At 36.5% G+C, this 19,524-nt stretch overlaps 1 protein-coding gene across 3 annotated transcripts in view; it reads right to left on the bottom strand.

Annotated features, from left to right (window-relative positions):
- The window catches only part of CSGALNACT2 (chondroitin sulfate N-acetylgalactosaminyltransferase 2), a 42,661-nt gene that overhangs the window by 6,653 nt on the left and 16,484 nt on the right, over nt 1-19,524 (bottom strand). For all 3 annotated transcript variants that reach the window (XM_036736033.1, XM_036736035.1, XM_036736034.1), the window contains 5 exons: nt 19,003-19,099; nt 17,331-18,284; nt 2,879-3,095; nt 2,488-2,589; nt 542-720 (listed from right to left, as the gene is read on the bottom strand). In XM_036736033.1, the coding sequence (XP_036591928.1) occupies nt 542-720; nt 2,488-2,589; nt 2,879-3,095; nt 17,331-17,991 (1,159 nt within the window). In that variant the 5' untranslated portion in view covers nt 17,992-18,284; nt 19,003-19,099. The remainder of the gene's footprint in view (nt 1-541; nt 721-2,487; nt 2,590-2,878; nt 3,096-17,330; nt 18,285-19,002; nt 19,100-19,524) is intronic.

Below are 19,524 nucleotides of genomic sequence, written 5' to 3'. Positions count from 1 at the left end.
CAATGAGATCATACAACCACTAAGTCTCCTTTTGTTCTATCCTGCATACCTATTATCCTTGGGGCTGATCAGACCAATATGAGCTTGGAAGGCTCTACAATGGGTCGGGCACAAATAGTCCATATGAACATTTGGAATGGAGATGGCTCTAAATGTCACATTAGCTCACAGAGCACAGCACCTTCCCTGACCCCAACATAGTGATGTCACTTTGGTCCTCTTCAAGAACGAAGGGCAACAGCCAACCAACCAATTAACCAATTATCCTTCTAACAAAGATCCTTTTCCTGTTCACTGGGTGGCTTGGCTTCAGGTTTTAGCTTTGGGGATATGCTGTAGATTTTCAATTGCCTATCATATTTCCGTTTTTCTAGTTGTCCTATATATTTCACTTCAGTAGTTCAAGGATCTATAATTTTACTATAAACTGCATATAAAACTGAAAATTTGGCAATAAAATTTTCCATATAAAAAATTCTCTTGATTCAAAATATGCAGATACTCTGAAATTTCAATTTCAATTTACTAAGGTTTTACATACCTGGTTCAGCATTTAATCGGCAACTGTTAAGAAACTCTGCTGAGAAATATATATCAACATCACAGAAAAACATCAAGACCTCTCCCTTGTCCCAGGCTCTGGCACCCACATCTAGTCCTCGGCCTCGATTAAATTCTTCATTCAATGAAACCAATGTATAATTGTGAAAATTAGCTTCACTGAGAGAAAAACAGACAAAAGAAGATGTAATTTTAAAAAAACAAACCTATAATACAACTTCCCAAGTCAATTTTTAGAGAAAATACATTTTATGTGTGTGTGTGTGTATATATATATGTATATATATTTTAAAAACCATGTTAATTTGGCAATGAAAAACAAGTATATAGCAAAAGAGTACCTAGTTTCCCCCAAATGAGTTCAAGTCACCTGCATCTGCGACAAACCATATCCCTGAGGACTAAAGAGATATTACCAATTTCATTGACCTCAACACTCGTTGAACAACTATGACATGAAAGGCACTGTGAGATGTATGAAGAAGTTCATGAACTATAATGGCTTAATATAAAATTGGGGAAATAAGGTTTGTAAAAATTGAAAAATAACTGTAATATTAAGTAATAAAAATCATAGCAAATAAATGGTAAAAGGTAAATGCGTTATAAGAGTTCAGAGAAAGAAGAGATAATTTGGGAGAAGAGTAACGTAGTAAGACTTTGAAGCTCAAAGAAGAAGAATTTAAGTGTTACTTAAAGGGTTGGATTTGCTTTTAAGAGTCAGAAAGTAAAGCCGTCCGCAAAAGGGGCATTCAGGAAAGGGACAAAGATGCTTTCAAACTATATTCCAAAGCATTGAGTAGATCGGTCTGGTTAGTGCGACAAGTTTTTATAGGGCAAAGGTTCATGATCCGGGATACACAGATCTCACAGCAGATCCATGAACCTGAATGAGGAAAAAAACAATTACATCTTTATTTTCACTGACCTCTATAGTATCCTGAGAAGGGGTCCCTAGGTTTCACCAGACTTCCAAAAGAGTCTATGACACACAAAAAGTAAGGAACTGCTATGGGAATAATGGAAAATATGAACTAGAAAGGTAGATTAAGGTCAACCTGGCTAGTCATGACTATAAACAATCCTGTAGGCAACTGAGAACCACTAAAGTTCTGAGCATTACAATCATACGATCGAATGGTCAAGTGGTGTTTCAGGATGACTGATCTGGCAAGAATGTGTGGGGAAGGGGGGAAGTTAGGAAGCTAGGGCAATAGTCCAAGCATGATGAAAGAAGTGGCACTGGGAATGGAAAGTGAGGTGCTGAAAAAGAAGTCAAAGAGGACTGGAAGAAATGAGAGAATAGATGAAGGAGAAAAGCTAGTTAAAGAAACTTTTGCAGAGCTATGGAAAAGGAAGACAAGTTCAGTTTTAAACAGGTTGACTTTCAAGTGCCAATGGGAAATGCAGTTGAAAATGCTGAGTGGCTGTTTGGGAAAAAGAACACCAGAGGCAGGAGAGAAATCAGATGTGGCAATGAAGAAAGGGAGAGTTCATAGAGATGGATGAGATCTCTAAGAGAGAGGAAGCATTTGGCTGACATTGTGAACAATCACATTTAGGGCATGGGAGGAAGAATCACCAAAGAGGACAGAACAGGCCATCAGAGAGAGAAGAGGACCACAAGAGTACTGTATAATAGGAGGCAAGGGAGGGTAGAGAGTTTCAAAGTACTTCTAGCTTCTCTATCAAAGAGAATTTCTCTTATCTTCAGATTTGGATAGATAAAACAAAAGCAGTTACAAGGGAATTGAAAATCAAAATAAGTAAAAAGAGAAAGATACATCAGAATGTCATAGGGGAAGAAAAAACTATTATTTGGACAAGGACTATTGCTTAGACTGTACGAAAAAAGAGAACCCAGATGGCAATTCAAAAATAAGCAAATTTTCATATTTGAGTATCTTTAATTACTGACTTGCTTACCGAGAAACTGATTCTAAGATGATCTTGACTCTAGATAGACCTTCTTCACCAAAATATACCACTGTAAGGTGAATCCTCTTGTCCTGAAGAATACATACATCTCTAAAGTAAAATCAGAGCAGAAAAAAAATCAGATTTTCATCAAGAAAATGAACTAGGCTTCAAATGATGGGAACTAAAACAAACTTGGCTTTTGAGGTAAGACATTTCAATGTATGCAAGAATTACTACATCATCAGTTATACTATTACTCAAATACCATAAATAGATGCAAGTCACATAAATATTCTATGACTTCAAGTCATCTGACAAAGCAGAAAAACAAAAGGTGGAATATGAGAGTTCCTTTTAAGACAGTGATATGGATTCCTTAAAATCCTAACACAGTTACCTGAAGTTCTGCATAAACTGTGCAAATGCCTCTGTCCTTCCAGCAAGAGGTACAATGATATTAATAACTGATTTGGTAATGTCAATCGTTTCACTCTTTACTTTCATAAGAGGTCCAAAGGGTCGGAACAAAGTGACATGTCTGTATTCCATAAGGTCTGCCTTCTTAAAAAAGAGTTCATACTGTGTCCCTTTATCTCTCTCAGTACGATAATAACCTAAGGGAAAAAAAAGATAGAGAAAAGCATAATCAGGTCAAATTTGAAGATTAAATGGTAGCATTTAACTTGAATTTTCAAGCAACAGACCTAAAGAGTTTTTTTTCTCTAAATCTAAAAGTACAATATTAAAATTTGCTAAACAGTCAATAACTAACAAAATTATAAGTTGTCTCAACATGTGTCTTCTATAAAAGAAAATACATTGAATAGAAACCATTATATGATATGTAAAATACATTCCAAATAATTATCAATGACCAGTATTTAGATAGTATTTGTGTTCATGAATATTAAAGCCACTCTATAGCCAGCAAACATAAAGTCCAAAAAATAGTACTAAATTTTAACCCACGGGTCAAAACAATTAGAATTCTTCTTATATATTACATAAATTAGGGACAAGACTGCTTTAATGTTGGCAACATGACAAATCCTGTTTCAAAACAGGTAAAGCAGTTTAATCTCATTAATCCTTATAGCATTCATTCAGGCCAGGAAGCATTCATGTTAAGCTCAATAAATCCTGACCCAGAAGTATATATATCTTACATAACACTCATAAGGGCAAAATCAGTATACGATCAAATCCTTACAAAATGGACACCTTTATTCTCCCTTTTTTCAACTTCCTTCTGTCTACTGTCCTCTCTCCATTAGAGTGTAAGCTCCTTAAGGGCAAGAACTTTTTTTCTTTGTTTTTGTATCCCCAGGGCTTAGATTAGTGCCTGATACATAAATAAGCACTTAATAAATGTCTGTTTCCTTTCCTCCTCCTTTCCCTCCTACCTTCATTCCCTCCCTCCTTCTTTTGCCAAAGCCTCACTCAATGTGGCAAGAACTCTGACAGCAGAGCATGGGTTCTGGCAGACTCTACCAAGCTGGAAAGGTTTCATGGATGTATGGTGCTAGCTACAGACAGTGTCTGCTGCCAAGGCTCAGACTACCTAAGTACAGAAATGATTATTAGCAGACGGCTGGTACAAGTTTCTAGTCAAATATAATGTTAACAACTTATTATCAAAATTTAAGGACACACCCCTCCCTTTCTACTAACCATCAACAGTCTGTTTTATTGGTACTTTTTAAAGGATTTGTTTGACCATTTCTTGATAAGTATCTGTTGTATCAAAATAAAATATATCAATTTTTAAATTAAAAAAAAACAGAAGATTGTATATTAGATAATGAATTCTCTTTTTTTTTTCAGCCATGATCAAAGAAGAAAGAGATAAAGACACAAAATGTCCCTCCCCACCGTCTTTAGAGTCCCCTTCAGCTTCCTCATTCAGAGTGAGGAAACAAAAAGGGCAGTGGCTGTCAAAAATCACAGTTTTATTCCATCTATAAACATCACTTTGGCTGTTGGTATTCTAAATAAAAGATTTCCATGAGTAGATATAACTCAAGAGAAACTGGTGTGTGTGTATGTATGTAAATATATATATATACATATGAGAGAGAGAGAATATGACTTTCATTATAAATAAAACCTGAAATCAGGATGGCTTACAAATTTTTCTCAGATAATTTAATAACGTAGTTAAGAAAATCAGTTTCATCATATAACAAGGAAACAAGAAACATTTCATGGGATACTTGGTCATCTTGCTTTTATAGTGTTCATGAAAAGCACAGGCAAGAGCACTGCCATTAAAATAGCTGTAGCTTGGGCACCAAAATCTGTAGCAGTAGATGAACAAATAGTAAAATTCTACAAATAACTTGGCAAGATACTCCAAACTATGTCAATATATACTTCAATACTCAATGGTTTCCATGAAAAGATGGGCACCAAGGAGGCCAGTGAAAAACACTGAAAAATGTGGTTAGAGATTAAGAAAATGAAAGAATACAAAGGTTTGCTGACTATTCACTCAGAAATCTCAGGCCTGGATATTACAAATACTTTCTTCAAAAAGAACTTCAAAAAGAATTGAACATAGCAAGCAAATATTACTACAAAGAAGCTGACTCTATTTTAATAAGCAAGAAAAGACTGGTGCTGATGTAGCAGCAATTCCAGAATCAGCAATCTCTATGCAGTTAAAAGTATTGAATGATTAAAGCTCAAATTAAAATCATGATACCAAATTTAAGAAATGATAAAGAAGATGACATGTTCAGTTACAACAGGTCCAATACACCCTATATACATAACCTGTTGATGATAAAAAATAGAAAAAAGGAAAAACACTAACTCTTATTATTACCATTTCCTGGGTAACTATCACTGATCTAAAAGCAAATGCCACCATGCAGTCAAAGGTACCCAGAAGTCATCTAATCCAACAAGCATTTGATCTTCTCAACAAATCGTAACAACATGGCAGCCAAGGGCAATCCTGATTTAGAATAAAGGGTAACTTGTAAAACCTTCTGAAGGAAGATCAAAAAACACTGATGCCTCATAAGAGAGCAAAAAGCAATGGAATGGAATAAAAAGCTTGGCATGAGACCCTTGAAACCCTCCAAAAACACTCTATATGAAGCTGCAAGTATCTGACAAGTAGATGTGAAATTAAACAGATATGTAAGACTTTTTATTGCTATCTCTTCTTGTACTCAATGACAGCAAAACCTCCACATTTGAACTCCAATACAGGCATACCTTGTTTTATTGTACTTCACAGATACTTCGATTATTGTTTTGTTTTTACAAACTGGAAGTTTGTCACAATCCTGCATTGAGTAAGTCTATTGGCACCATTTTTTCCAACAGCATGTGCTCACATCAAGTCTCTGCCACATTTTGGTAATTCTTGCAATATTTCAAACTCTTTCATTATTTTTATATCTGTTTTTGTGATCTGTGATTAGTGATCTTTAGTATTACTACTATAATTGGTTTGGTTTTTTTGGGGGGGGTACTATAAACTACATCCACATAAGACGGCAAATTTAATCGACACGTGTTTTGTGTTCTGACTGCTCCATCAGCCCGCCATTCCCCCATCTCTCTCCCTCTCCAGAGGCCTCTCTATTCCCTGACACACAACAATACTGAAATTAGACCAATTAATAATCCTACAATAGCCTCTAAGCATTCAAATGAAAGGAAGAGTCAACTGTGGCAGCAAACGTCACTGTCTTATTTTAAGAAATTGCCACAGCTACCACAATCTTCAGCAACCACCACCCTGATCAGTCAGCAGCCATCAACATTGAGGCAAGACCCTCTATCAGCAAAAAGATTACAATTCATTGAAGGCTCAGATAATGGTTAGCATTTTTTAGCAATAAAATACTTTTTAATTAAGGTATGTACATTGTTTTTTAGACATAATACTACTGCACATTTAGTAGACTGCATTGTGTCTTATATATAACTTACATGCACTGGGAAACTGGAATATTCATGTGACTCACTTTACTGCAGTGGTCTGGAACTGAACCTTCAACATCTCTGAGGTATTTCTGCACTTCAGTACTCTGCTTGTTAGAGGATCCTAGAAAGATCTATGACTTCATCAGGATGGGAACTTCTTCCACCAATAAAGATTACAAATCATTTATGACTTGGTAGGGCAAGTCTTAGGGAATCAATTGGGACAGAGTTTGTCCATGGTGACAAAGCTAGTTACGAAGCAGGACTTGAATCCAGGTCTTCCTAGCTCCCAAATCCAAGGATTTGTTACCCTTCACTGCCTATCTCATCTCCAGAATGAGCTTCATCCCATCCAACCACTCTGCTCTGACATCAGGCTTTCTTCCCTCTGCCACCTGCCTCTTTCTTTTAGGAATAGCAACTCTGGATTTCTAGAGACCCTGTTCCCCAGTCCTGAGGATGTTAATCTACTTGTGTTTTGGGACTCATCCTAAGTTAGATTTGCCTTGGCTATTGACCAACAGGTAAGGCAAACCTCACTTCAAACACGGACCAATATTCCTCATGGCAAACCAACCCACCAAGACAGCAGAGCCTACATAGTGTTTCTTGTTATTTTTTTCTTTTCCCAGGCCTTCCTATCTCTTCTCATTTTCTACTTTTTTAAGAAATAATAATCAACTCAAGATTCCCACAGCTACCCAAAAGTATGTTGATTTCCCCAGAATCCCTGAATTCGGAATTAGAGACCGTCTAGAATAAAGCTCCCTTTCCTACCACCATGCCCCATACTCTCCATCATATATCTCAGCCCTGTCCTTCCTGGGTCCCTATTCAACTCTCTATCTCTATCCTTCTGCTGTGGTGGTCTCTCCTTTCTAATCCATCCTCCATATGACTGCCAAAAAGATATTCTTAATGCATAGGTCTAGTATCAACATCCAACTCAAAAAATTCCAGTAGCTTCCATTGCTTTAAGTATAAAATAGATATTCTTCTTTTTCATTGGTCAGAGCCTCTGTCCAGGCTTACTACATGATATTCCCCCTCATGCTATTCCCTGTACACAACATTCACACTAATCTTTGTGCCTCTGTACCCCTTGTACAACCTTTAGCTCCCTTCAAGGCTCAGATCAAGTACTATCCCCTTCAAGAGGTTTTTCCTCATTCTCCTGGTCACTGGTTCCTATCTCCCCCTTGAAATCACCTTCAGTTTGTTTTTGTTTTTTCCTGCAGATAACCAGTGTATGGTTATCCGTATGTTGTGTCCATCCAGAAGAATGTGAGCTCCTTGAGGGCAGGCACCATTGGGGCTTTAATAAATATCTGTTAACTGTCTCTGTTTCTTATGGTCAATACATTACGTGGTAGAGATGGTACTCAGGAGAATGAAGTCTAGCAAGACCTAACCAAATATAGAAAGGAAGGAGATCAGTCCACAATGTTAAAATTATCAGTATGTCTCAAAGTAGGGAAATTAAAAAATGGGAAAGATCACACATGGAATTAATACTCATAAATGGCAAATGAGAAAATATTAGTGCCTACCAACACATATGCCTAATTTTTTCCATCTCTATAATGTCTTTCAAAACAGTCTCTGCACAAATGAGGAAAACACGGGCAGGAAAGATGAGGGCAAACAATTATCTTCCACATATACAACTGACCATGACATAACAAACACAAACCCCTGATACTCTGCATTTACTGTCTGTGGCAAAGCAGAGCAAAATTCAGCCCTAAAGGATCTACTCCAACAAGGTTTTTCCTATTCACATGTAAGAAGACTGTGGATTGGGGCTAGGAGGCAGCAGGGGAGAGGGGATAGGTACTGGGCTTGGAGTCAGTGATAGACCCAGGTTTGAATACTGTTTGTGACACTTATTAGATGTGTGAGCACAGGCAGGTCACTTAATATCTCTGAGCTTCAGTTTCCTCATCTGTAAAATGGGCATAATACCACCTGTAATACTTACCTCACAGGACTGATGTGAGAAGACCTGGGTTCAAATCCCGCCGACAATTACTATCTGGGTGATCATGGGCAAGTCATTTAACCTCTCTGAGCCTCAGTTTCCTCATCTGTAAAATGGGGATAATAATACCTGTAGTACCTATAGCTCACATCATTGTAGTGGGATTCAAATGAGATAATGCACGTAAAGCATTTTTGCAAACTTTAAAGTGGTACAACAATGCCAGCTACTATCACATGTAAAATGTTCTGTGGAACTTAAAACACTACATAAATGTTGGCTATTCTGATTCAAATGTTAAGATCACATAAGATTCCTTGGACTGCAAATACAGATAGAACTGTTCAACAGTCCAATTCTCAATAACATGAGTGAAATAAAACAGGAAGACAGATGCTTGCCAAAAGTGTTCACCCCATAGCAGAGGACACCCTGCACGAAATACAAACGGAACACAGACACACCAGGAGTGATCAGTTTTTACAAATGCACCCAATTTGTGGATGACATTATACTCACTGTACTGAAAACTACAGGATCCTCTAAAAGAGAGCCATAGCCTCTCAAAAGACATTGGCCTAACAACTCACACAGAGAAATTAAAACACATGAAAGATTCAAGTTTCAAAAAAAAAAAAAAGTATTAAGGAGCTACTACAAATAAGGCTTTGTGCTGAGCACTGGAGATACAGAAACAAACAAACAAAAAGAAACAGTCCCTTCCCTCAAGGAATTAACATCCTATGGGGGATGTAACATGTACACAAATAGATGTAGTAAAGGGGAAATTAAGGAAGGAAAGTCCTAATTGGCTGAGGGAGGGTGGCAGGCAAGGTGAGGGAAAGTGATAGACTTCATGGACAATGTGGAAGCTGAGCCTAGTCTTGAAGGAAAACAAGGATTATAAGAGGCAGAAAAGAGGACAGCCTGTGGTTCATTCGTAGGGGATATCTTGTACAAACACATGGAGGTAGTAGATGAAGGATTAAAATTGGGGAATAGTAAATTGTCTGGTCTGGCTGGAATGTAGAATTCATGAAAAGGAAGGATGTGAAATAAGGCTGGAAAAGAAGGCAAGAGCCATAATATGGAAGCCCTTAAATACGAATCAATCACTAAATATTTATTAAGCACTTACAATATGTGCCAGTCACTGTAATAAGCACTAAGGATACAAAGAAAGGTTAAAAAAAATCCCTGTTTTCAAGGGGTTCACAGTCTAATGGGGGAGAAAGAATAGGTATACAACTAAGTGTAAAGAAGACATTTACTAGATAAATTGAAAATAGCCTTGGAAGGAAGGCATGAAGGGGAATCAGGAAAGGTTTCCTGAAGCTTTTATCTGGAACTTGAAGGAAGTCAGGAGATGGAGAGGAGGGAGAGCATTCGAGGCCTAGGGGCCAGTGCCTTTCTTGTTAGAGAAGAGCAATGATGGCAGTTTCATGGATCACACAGAATTCCTTGGGGGAGGGGGCAAATAAAGTATAAGAAGTCTGACAGGAGGCAGGTTATGGAAGGGTTTGAATACCAGAGGATTTTGTATTTGATCTTGGACAGGGAGCCACTAAAGTTTACTGAATAAAGGGGTAACAGTCAGATTCTTCCTTGAGGAAAATTAATTTGACAGCTGAGTGGAGGATAAACTGTCTTGATGCAGGCAGACAAGTCAGATGGCTACTGTGATAGTCCAAACAAAGTGATGAGGGCCTGTACTGGGAATTGGGGGGCAGGGAGGTGGCAGTGTCAGATAAGAGAAAGAGGCATATTTGAGAAATGTTGTTAAAATCAATAGACCTGGTAACAGATGGGATACAGGGGAAAAGACAGAGTAAGGAGTCCAGGAAGACAACTCTCTTGAGAGGCCAGGTGACTGGCAGGGTGGCAGTACCTTCAATAGTAATAAGAAAGTTAGGCAGAGGGGAGGGTTTGGGGGTCGGTGGGAAATAATGAGTTCAGTGTAGATATGCTGAGTTTAAGATGTCTATGGGATATTCAGTTCTAAATGTCCAACAGGGAGTTAGAGGTGACAGACTGGAGGTCAACAAAGAGGTTAGGGCTAGGTAAGATTTACAAACCATGAGCACAGACATGGTAACTGAATAGAGAGGAGCCTATAAGATCACCAAGCGACATAGAAGAGGGACTAGGACAGAGTCCTGGAGAACACCCATGGGTAGAAAGCAGAACCTGAGTCAAGATCCAATAAAGGACAGTGAGAAGGAGTGATCAGACACGTAGGAGGAGACTCAGGAGAGAAGAGTGTCAGAAAAATCTAGAGAGAAGGAGAAGAAGGCTAAGCAACAATGTCAAAGGGTTAGGGTTAGGGTTAGGAGGGTAAGGACTGAGAAAAGGCCATTAGAATGCCAGTCTAAAGAGTTCGTATCTTATCCTATAAATACTGACTGCTTTGTGATCAAGGTCGTGACATGCTCACATCTGTGCCCAAGGAGAATTTTTAACAGCTGTGTGGAGGATAGGAAGAAGAAGAGGAAGAACAAGAACAAGAGCAAGAACAAGAAAGCCAAGAACAAGAAGGACAAGAACAAGAAGAAGCTAAAACACTAAATTCGGAAATGATTATAGTAGTCCAGTCAAAAAGTGGTATGGGTCTGAAGGAGGGTAGGGAGAGGGGGAGCTCTATATGAGTGGAGAGAAGAGGATGCAGATGAAACATACTGTGATAGCAGAATCTATGAGATCTGCTAATTGACTGGCTTTTTGAGGAAGGGCAGGGGGAAGACAGAAAATCAGTGTGAAAGAGAAGGAAGAGTTTTGATTGACCCTAAGGGTAAATGAGAAAACAGTGGTATAGTGTCAAGAGAAACAAGTATGAAGGAGGGGTAGATTTATAAGGAATACATGAGTTCCATTTTGTATATATTAAGTTATAGCTAGTAAGTGAGATGACATTACATCCGAAAGGAAGATCTGACTAGCATAATACATTGAATTAATTAAGATAATCTTTGCTAAAGATGCACGTAAAGCCCTACATTTTCATTAACAAAATGCTAGCTATTTATTTATAAAATAAGTGCAGTATGGGGGAGAACTCACTGAGTTAGTCCATCAGCACGTATACCTTAAATTGACAGGGCAGATGGGCAGTCCATATTTGAATAGGAAGAGGCAAAATGAGTTAGTTATACTATATATCAAGCTTATACTATACTATACAAGTTGTACTATATATCAAGCTGTTTCCTGACACTGAAATGTACCTTTTTAATTTCAACATCTCTCAATGATACCTGGGACAACACAATGGAAAAACACAATCTCAAAAGAATCAGAATTATAGGTAACCCAAGTAGCAATACAAAGATAGATGGTGGGTGAAAATAGGCTACAGCAAATTACTCATGACAAAGCTGTGTGCAAGAAATGGCACAAAAGCTAGCTCTGAACTTGTGGGTACATAGATGGATAGTCCAAGTGTTACACTGGTAGCTATGAAATATCAAAAGACCAAAAAGAAAACGTCTACCACATTGATTACATTCTCCCATGAAAGGATCTGGATGAAAATAACAGTATGAGAAAACAGAGATGGGTTTCAATGTGTACCAGTGTGAGAACTATCCACACTGAGGTGATCATGGATCCATTTAACTCTCTAAATATACAAACGAAATACCAGAGACCTTTGGGTGCCACAGCAAACCACTATTTCCAAATACTCCAACAACTCTCTGCCTCTCCAATCATCACCAAAAGCAGGTTTTAGAAACTGAGTTTTTAGTAGTTGACAGAAGTAGGTAAATATGAGTTAGTCCTCTGAATAAGGATGCTTTACATGTATAAGTCCTTAGTATCGCTATATAATTATTGGTCAAAGTCAAATTCTGGCCTTCCTTAAACCTGTAATAATTCACTTTTATTACCAAAAATTAATTTTATTACCAAAAAAAAGATGTATGATACATTTCATTTATGTGCATATACATATCTGTGAGTTTCAAAAAACTGTTCAAAAGGCTACACAGCAATATTTGCCTCACTAATATTTATAGTCCATACATATGAAATACAATTCTTAAGTAATCTCCTTCATAGGAAGAATTTTAAGTACCTGAAATCAAGTGAAATAATTGACACTTAAGATAAAGTTAAACCAAATTAAATACATGTACAAGGCCTAAAATACATGAACGTACATAAAACTGAAATTTATACTTTCTTGCTTTGGAATTGTAAACTATTAACACCAAGATTAGCTTTCCTTTCTTTGTGGAGATTTCTGATTTTTTTAAAAAACAGTCTTTTTAGGAAGTGATACCAGCAGTACTGAATTTCTAGTACCTAGTTACTTTAATAATAATGTGAGCTAATCCATATAATCTAACTAAACATAGTTACAATTTAAGCACACTAGTGCTTAAAAGGGAGATTAATTGCATACCATAAAAACAAATGTTCACCTTTTAAATCTTTCTTACACTAGAGGATGACTTATGAGGATAATAAAAAAAAACACCAATTTTCTTCAAGCTTGTATGTATTAATTGCAATGAAAGATAAACATATATACTCCTTTTGTTATTCTTGATATACAACATCTGGATTTTTAAAAAATACTGTGAAACCTTCCATTTCCTCAGCACCTGTTTGTGAAAATATATAGTACTATCTTACAACAGTACAGCAGTTGTGTTTACAATTTCCTAAGTATGCCAGGGAGAGGAAGAAAATGATGTCTTAATTTTAATTAGGAAGAAAAGACAAGGTCTACTTGTATAATCAGATTGGTTTATTTTGAACAATAGATTAATTTTGTATAATTATAGTATTCTACAGGAAAAAAGGAAGCAATTCCTAATTACTCCTATCTAAGGACTAAGAGATTCCCTCCAAAATGCCAAAAGTACCCTTCTGTATCACACACACACACACACACACACACACACACACACACACACACACACCTCTTAGCAATTAAGAGTACCTTCCCACCTAACAGTTTCCATCAACAAAACCATCAAAAAGTATCAAACTGAGAAAGTTAAAACATCTTCCAAATCAGCCAATGCTCAAGGTCAATAATAAATGCAATTACAGCTGCCTTGATAGAAAAAGTTAAAGTGTAGGAGGCTGGGGTGGAAGACTAGAAATTTGACAACTAAACATTAAGAATTTTCATTAAAAATGTAACATGCCTGAAACTGAGTACTGTTACTTTATACTGATATTCATCACCCTCAGAGATAGGATCCCTGAAACATAGCTAAGTGTTGCTGAAACTGATTAGAATAATGAGGGCTGGTAGATTTTCTGGAAACAATCTGCAAGGCTAGTTAATTAAGCATTTACTCAAAGAGCCATATCCATTCACCCTGAAGAAATCTATACCTAAGAAAAATCAAAAGACAGTCACTAGGTAATAAAAATTTTAGAAGCTGGATACTTTGTTGCCAAGACACATAGCACATCCTCCATACAAAATTTAGAACTCTGCCTCTACTTTTTTAATAGCAATGTTTCTCCCTGAAATTATTTTGAAGAAGCAGGTAAAACTTTCAAGATTTCCTTTCATGATGAAATCTTAGAATGTGCTATGGAATTTAAAAAGTAGGCCTTTATTAAATTTCTCAAAACAGTCACCAGAAATGGCTTCTCCATTTGAACTCAAGTAAGGGAAGAAAAACAGATAAAGCCATCAACATTTTTGAGACATTTATTTCTTTAATCACTTTTCCTAGGGGAATATTTTGAAAATTTTCAAAAAGATAATCTTTTCTCTTTAAATATAATTATTTATACATAATTTGTACTGTAATGTGCTATGATAGGCAATAGGGAATATACAAAGGAAAATAAGGTAGATACAACTCCTGCTTTCAATGACCTTACATTAAACATACCACTGGAGAAGAGGGAGGGGATCAGAAACACTAGAAAAAACAGAATTTCATTTAAGTAGTTACACCACTTACTAGGGTATTGACTAGGGTATTGATGATTTCAATCTAGAAGCTGGGATAGTTTCCAAGGACCGGCATACCTAACCCTTTGTCACCTGCCTCCTATCCCACTGAAAAAAAGTGTTTCAACAAAGCCAGAACCCAGGCTATTACTTTATTTCAGATGAGAAGATTCTATCCTTTCCTTTCTCAAACAGATCTGACTTAATTTTATGCAACATACTCAATTATTTGAATTGCACTGATAGCCTGCTCTGCCATAGGTAAGGATTCCAGGACCACAAAAGGAATCAGGCAAATAGCTGAGGCCAGAGACAGCAAATGAGAAAGGGAGAAAGGAAGAACTCACTGAGAGTCATGATAAAAGATATCAGTAAACATTTGATCACAAAAGAATAAGGTCACAAACTCTTGAGCTGGAAGATACCTTTGAAGTCATGTAGTTCAACTCTCCTCATGTGATAATGGGCAAACAGGATTATCAAGGTTAAGTGACTTGCTCAATGCCATTTAATAAGTGGCAAAGCCAGGATTCAAACTCAGGGCCTATGAAAAGATTAGTTCTCTTTCCACTATACTAGGAAAAGATGATTAAAACACTAGCCAGAACACTGTTTAGTCCAGGGCCATTTAATGAAGGGGACAAATGGCTGTATGTAATAACTTCTAAGGGCATAATAACAAAATATAATAAAGAATGTTCATAATAATTACCCTTGATCATCACAAAAAGGTTCAGTGGTGGGGAACCTGTGGCTTCGAGGCCACACGTGGCCTTCTAGGTCTTTGGGTGTGGCCTTTTGACTGAGTCCAAGTTTTATAGAACAAATCCTTTTATTAAGGGGATTTGTGAAATTTGGATTCAGTCACAGGGCCACACTAGAGGACCTAGAGTGCTACATGTGGCCTTGAGGCCACAGGTTCCGCATCCCTGCAAATTGTTATTTAGTATATTATTATTAAAGAACACTGGCGTGGGAGTCAGTAGACCTGTACTCTAAAATAGTGTCATATATTGGGGGAAAACAGTGCTAATTTTTAGTCAAGGGACTTGGGCTTGGATGCTGCCTGTCACTTCCTACCTGCATGAACCTAGGCAAGACATTTTTATACCTCTAGGCTTCAGCTGGACAAGATAACCTCCAAGGTTGTTTCTGGTTCTCAATGTATGAAGCATATATGAAAACGATGTTTATAAGAACTGGTTTTAAAACTTTATGAATTACTTTTAGTTGGGTAGATGATTCATTTAGTCCAATCCCAAACTGAGAGCTACCTCTTTACTACCCATGTGACCTCTGAAAAGTCAAAAACCTTTGGGTCTTTGGTTTCTTCATCTGTAAAACAAGGAAGCTACATCTCTAAAGTTGCTTCCAACTCTGAAATTTAAAGGTCCTATAACCCCTTCCCTAAGTTCACTGACCTCTGAAGCTGGAAGTCTTAGAAATTGAGTTCTCTCAGTCCAGCTACAGATAAGAAAGCGTTTTAAAACTCAGAGGGCTGCTGACTCAGCATTCCAGACTGGGAGCTGAAGGATCTTCTTAGAACTCTTACTCCAGGTCACATTGCAAGGCAGAGCTGGCATTAAAATTTACAATTCCTAAATTCTGGTCTGAGGATTCTTCCATCACAACATGCAAAACAACAACCAGAAGGCAATGTGCACTGCTACTCTGTCACAGAATCTTAAATCTGGAAAGGGACTAAGGCATTATTCCAGCTCCTTCATTTTACAGGAGGGGGTTCTTAATGTGGGTCCCATGGACCCTAGATTTCAGGGAGATCACTGAATTCTGATAGGAAAAGAACTTTACTCATCTCTAACTGAAATTTGGCATTTCATTCAATTATAAACGTAGGTGACAAAAATTTTTCTGTGAATGGGCCCACAGTTTTCACGACACTGCCAAAGAGCCCGGGACACAAAAGCAGTTAAAAATCCCTATTTTACGGAGAAGGAAACTAAGACCCAAAGATATAAAATGATTGACTCAACATCTCCCACTAACTAATGATTAAGCTGGCACTAGAAACCAACTCCTCATTTGAGTCCACATTGACTCTCAGATGAAGATGAATTTTGACTGAATGTTTATCGAATGTATTACATGAAAAAAAGTGTTAAGCACCATGGGATGTAGCCCCTGCCATCAGAGACTTATCCTGAAAGTCATGACTACCATTACAAATCCCAAAATGTCAGAACTTGAAGAATTCTTAAGAGATCACTCAATTCAACCTCCTCAGGTTATAAATGAAAAAAAAAAACCAAATTAAGTCACTTCCTAAAAGTCAATAATTAGCAACACTGCCGGGAAACAAATCCAGGTGTGATTTTCAGTATAGTGCTCTTTTTGGCTGCACCCCTGCTGCTCTTACCTTTAAGTATTGTGTTACTGCATTGTAACAGATTAAAAAAATTTTTTAAAACATTGAATTGAGGGCTAATTATTTTATTAAAAAAAAGTGCCAAGATTTCTTGATGCCTAAAAATGTTATTCTGTATTTGACCATTTTTTAGGGGGGAAGAAGTTACATAATTTACATTATTAAATCTGAAAACTTTGCAAACATTATACGCAGGTAAGGCTATACAGACATATCCATTTTACACATTGTAAAACAGATAACAGTTAAAAGTTTTCCCAAGATCATGCTGTAATTCATTACTAAGCTTAGATGCTGGCATTCTTGACTCTTGTTACCTTATACTAGAGTCTATATATGTATATATACATACTAAAAACCATATAAAGTAGTATTCAATTTTCAATAAGGTTCCTGAATTCATAATATATATTTCCCCCACTGACAAAAAACAGCCTCTACTACTTACTTAATATACTTTAATGACTTGAAATATCTAAGTCTATCATTGTTGATGCAAAACAACTGTATCACTGATATGAGCAGCTTAATGATTTATATTAGCAATATACAACATTATTACTTAAACATCACAGAGAAAAACCACACATTACAAAATAAATAAATTTTTACTGTACCTTCTACAAAATCGTTTTCATTAAATAGTTGTTTTTCCCCAACTGGTGCATCTTCATCTTCTTGATCATCTTCTTCATCAGGATTATTAATTACTTCCAGGCCAGCCTCAATAACTTCTACCAACTCATCTCTCTTGTCTTTTCTAACAGGCTTTTCCTCTGGGTGTCGAGTGAGACCCATCTCCAACTGGAAGACTTTCATTAAGGTGAAACTTTCGAAGGGGATGACACCATATTCACTAGGTAGTTTAGCTCCTATGCCTACCTCAGCTTTGTCAATTTGAGAATGAAGAAACTCCAAAAGATCACTAGGTATTTGTTCTTTGGTGCCTTGATAACCCAGACCATTTGCTCTAGTGTTCTTTTTTTCTTGCAATGATCTCATTCTCTCACTCATCTCCTGTAATTCTTGCTTGAGCTGGGCAATCTGGCGTTTCAGGCTAGATGCCCTAGTTTGATAATGTTCTTCTTGTTCTTGTAGGAGAGCCTGATAGTACTCTTTACCATAATTCTCTCCAATTATACCAGGAAGAGAGGCATTGCCATCAGTCTGTGGAGCACACTCAAGAAGGTACATAAATAGTATCAAAATACACAGCAGGGCAAGACCCAAAAGCAGCCAACGGGTCCTGGCTTGAAGCATTAAACCCCTTCTGGGCATTCTTATCAATATGTAGTTTCCCAATGCTACAAGTTCTTTTCTCGTTCATGCTTTAGAGAAACATCACCATCAAAATCTTTCAGATGAATAAAACCACGGTTCTTATAAGGGATGCAAACATTAGTTCTGTTGCAGCTCAAAAAATTATCTTTACACATTTGTAATTATTTTTTGCAGATACAGTAAGATTAAACGAACATTTCCTGTACTGTCTGTTACCACAAAGTCCAAAAGAGATAATGCAATGTGATTTAGCAAGTCAGATAAAATGTATTATATGGGTGATGATTTGCCTGTAACAAAAATTAGAATAAAAAATTTAGTTTCAAAATACAGTATTTTGAAACCATTAAACACAACAGTCAATAGTAGGAGTAATATTTATTATTAAGTAAAGGGGAAATTAGGCAATCAAATATACTTTACAAAAATAGTAAACTATCATTTGGCATTTTAACAAATTCTAATAATCAAGATTTCCAAGTCTCTATACATCATGATCATAACTGGTATTCATAATGATAATTCCAAGATACTAGAACAGAGGGCCAAATATTTGTCCTGCAACAGACCTGAGTATAGACAAACCAAATTAAAATGTAATTGGAAAATATTTAACAAAATAAATAAAAATACAATAGAACACAGATAATGTTAATATGTGGTTTTCTAACCACATATTTCTGCTCACAGGGATCTTTATGTATGTTTAATGGCCCCCATTTCTATCTAACACCAATGTACTAGAAGATCCCAAGACGTATTTTTAATTAATTAAATATTAAATTATATCAGTAGACTTTTACTGCTAAATGCCTTTTAGTATAATCCTATTCTTTGAAAATTAGCAAGCTATATATAGTCGATGTAACTCTCTTAATAACTTAGAATACTCAATAACTTAGGATATCTGATTCCCCAACTATGACAGATAACAGTTTTTAGAGTTAAACTTTTAAAAGCTATTTTCCTTATTATCTTACTTAAGATACAATCTAAATCGTTTCTTACTGGACAGTGTGGTATCTTTCTTCAGGAAAATTAAATCATGCATTTTATATTCTAGCTCCACCAGCTGCTATAGTTCAAACCAGCAAACTGAAGAAACCTTAAAGTTAAATGGGGAAAAAAAAGTAAATTGTACATTAGAACTACAAAGGATACAGACATCTGGAAATCACATTAAGGAAATTTTAATGTCCGAAGACCTGAATATGATTACTACATTATTTGGTTATAAGATTACATAATTTTTTCCACTGTGTTACATGGCAACAATTTTCCTTCAAGTCTGGAATGGTTTAGACCAAAACTGTCTATAGAATAAAGCTGAAAATTTTCAATCAAGTACTTAGGACATAAAAGCTTCTCTATTAATTCCCATTAACTCCATATAAAACCTCTTTCAAATAAAGGTATCCCTATTCCTAAACAGAATTGATCCCTAATTCTTTGATTGGTGCCATTTTCTAAATCAGAAAATTTTCCCCTCTGTTTCTAAGGATGAAGAAAGTTGAATTTAGGAAAGGGCAA

The sequence above is a fragment of the Trichosurus vulpecula genome, chromosome 8 (genome assembly GCF_011100635.1).
Source record: "Trichosurus vulpecula isolate mTriVul1 chromosome 8, mTriVul1.pri, whole genome shotgun sequence".
Classification (NCBI taxonomy): Eukaryota; Metazoa; Chordata; class Mammalia; order Diprotodontia; family Phalangeridae; genus Trichosurus; species Trichosurus vulpecula.
Note: the sequence above shows the minus strand (reverse complement) of the source record. Positions and strands in the feature narration are given on the sequence as shown.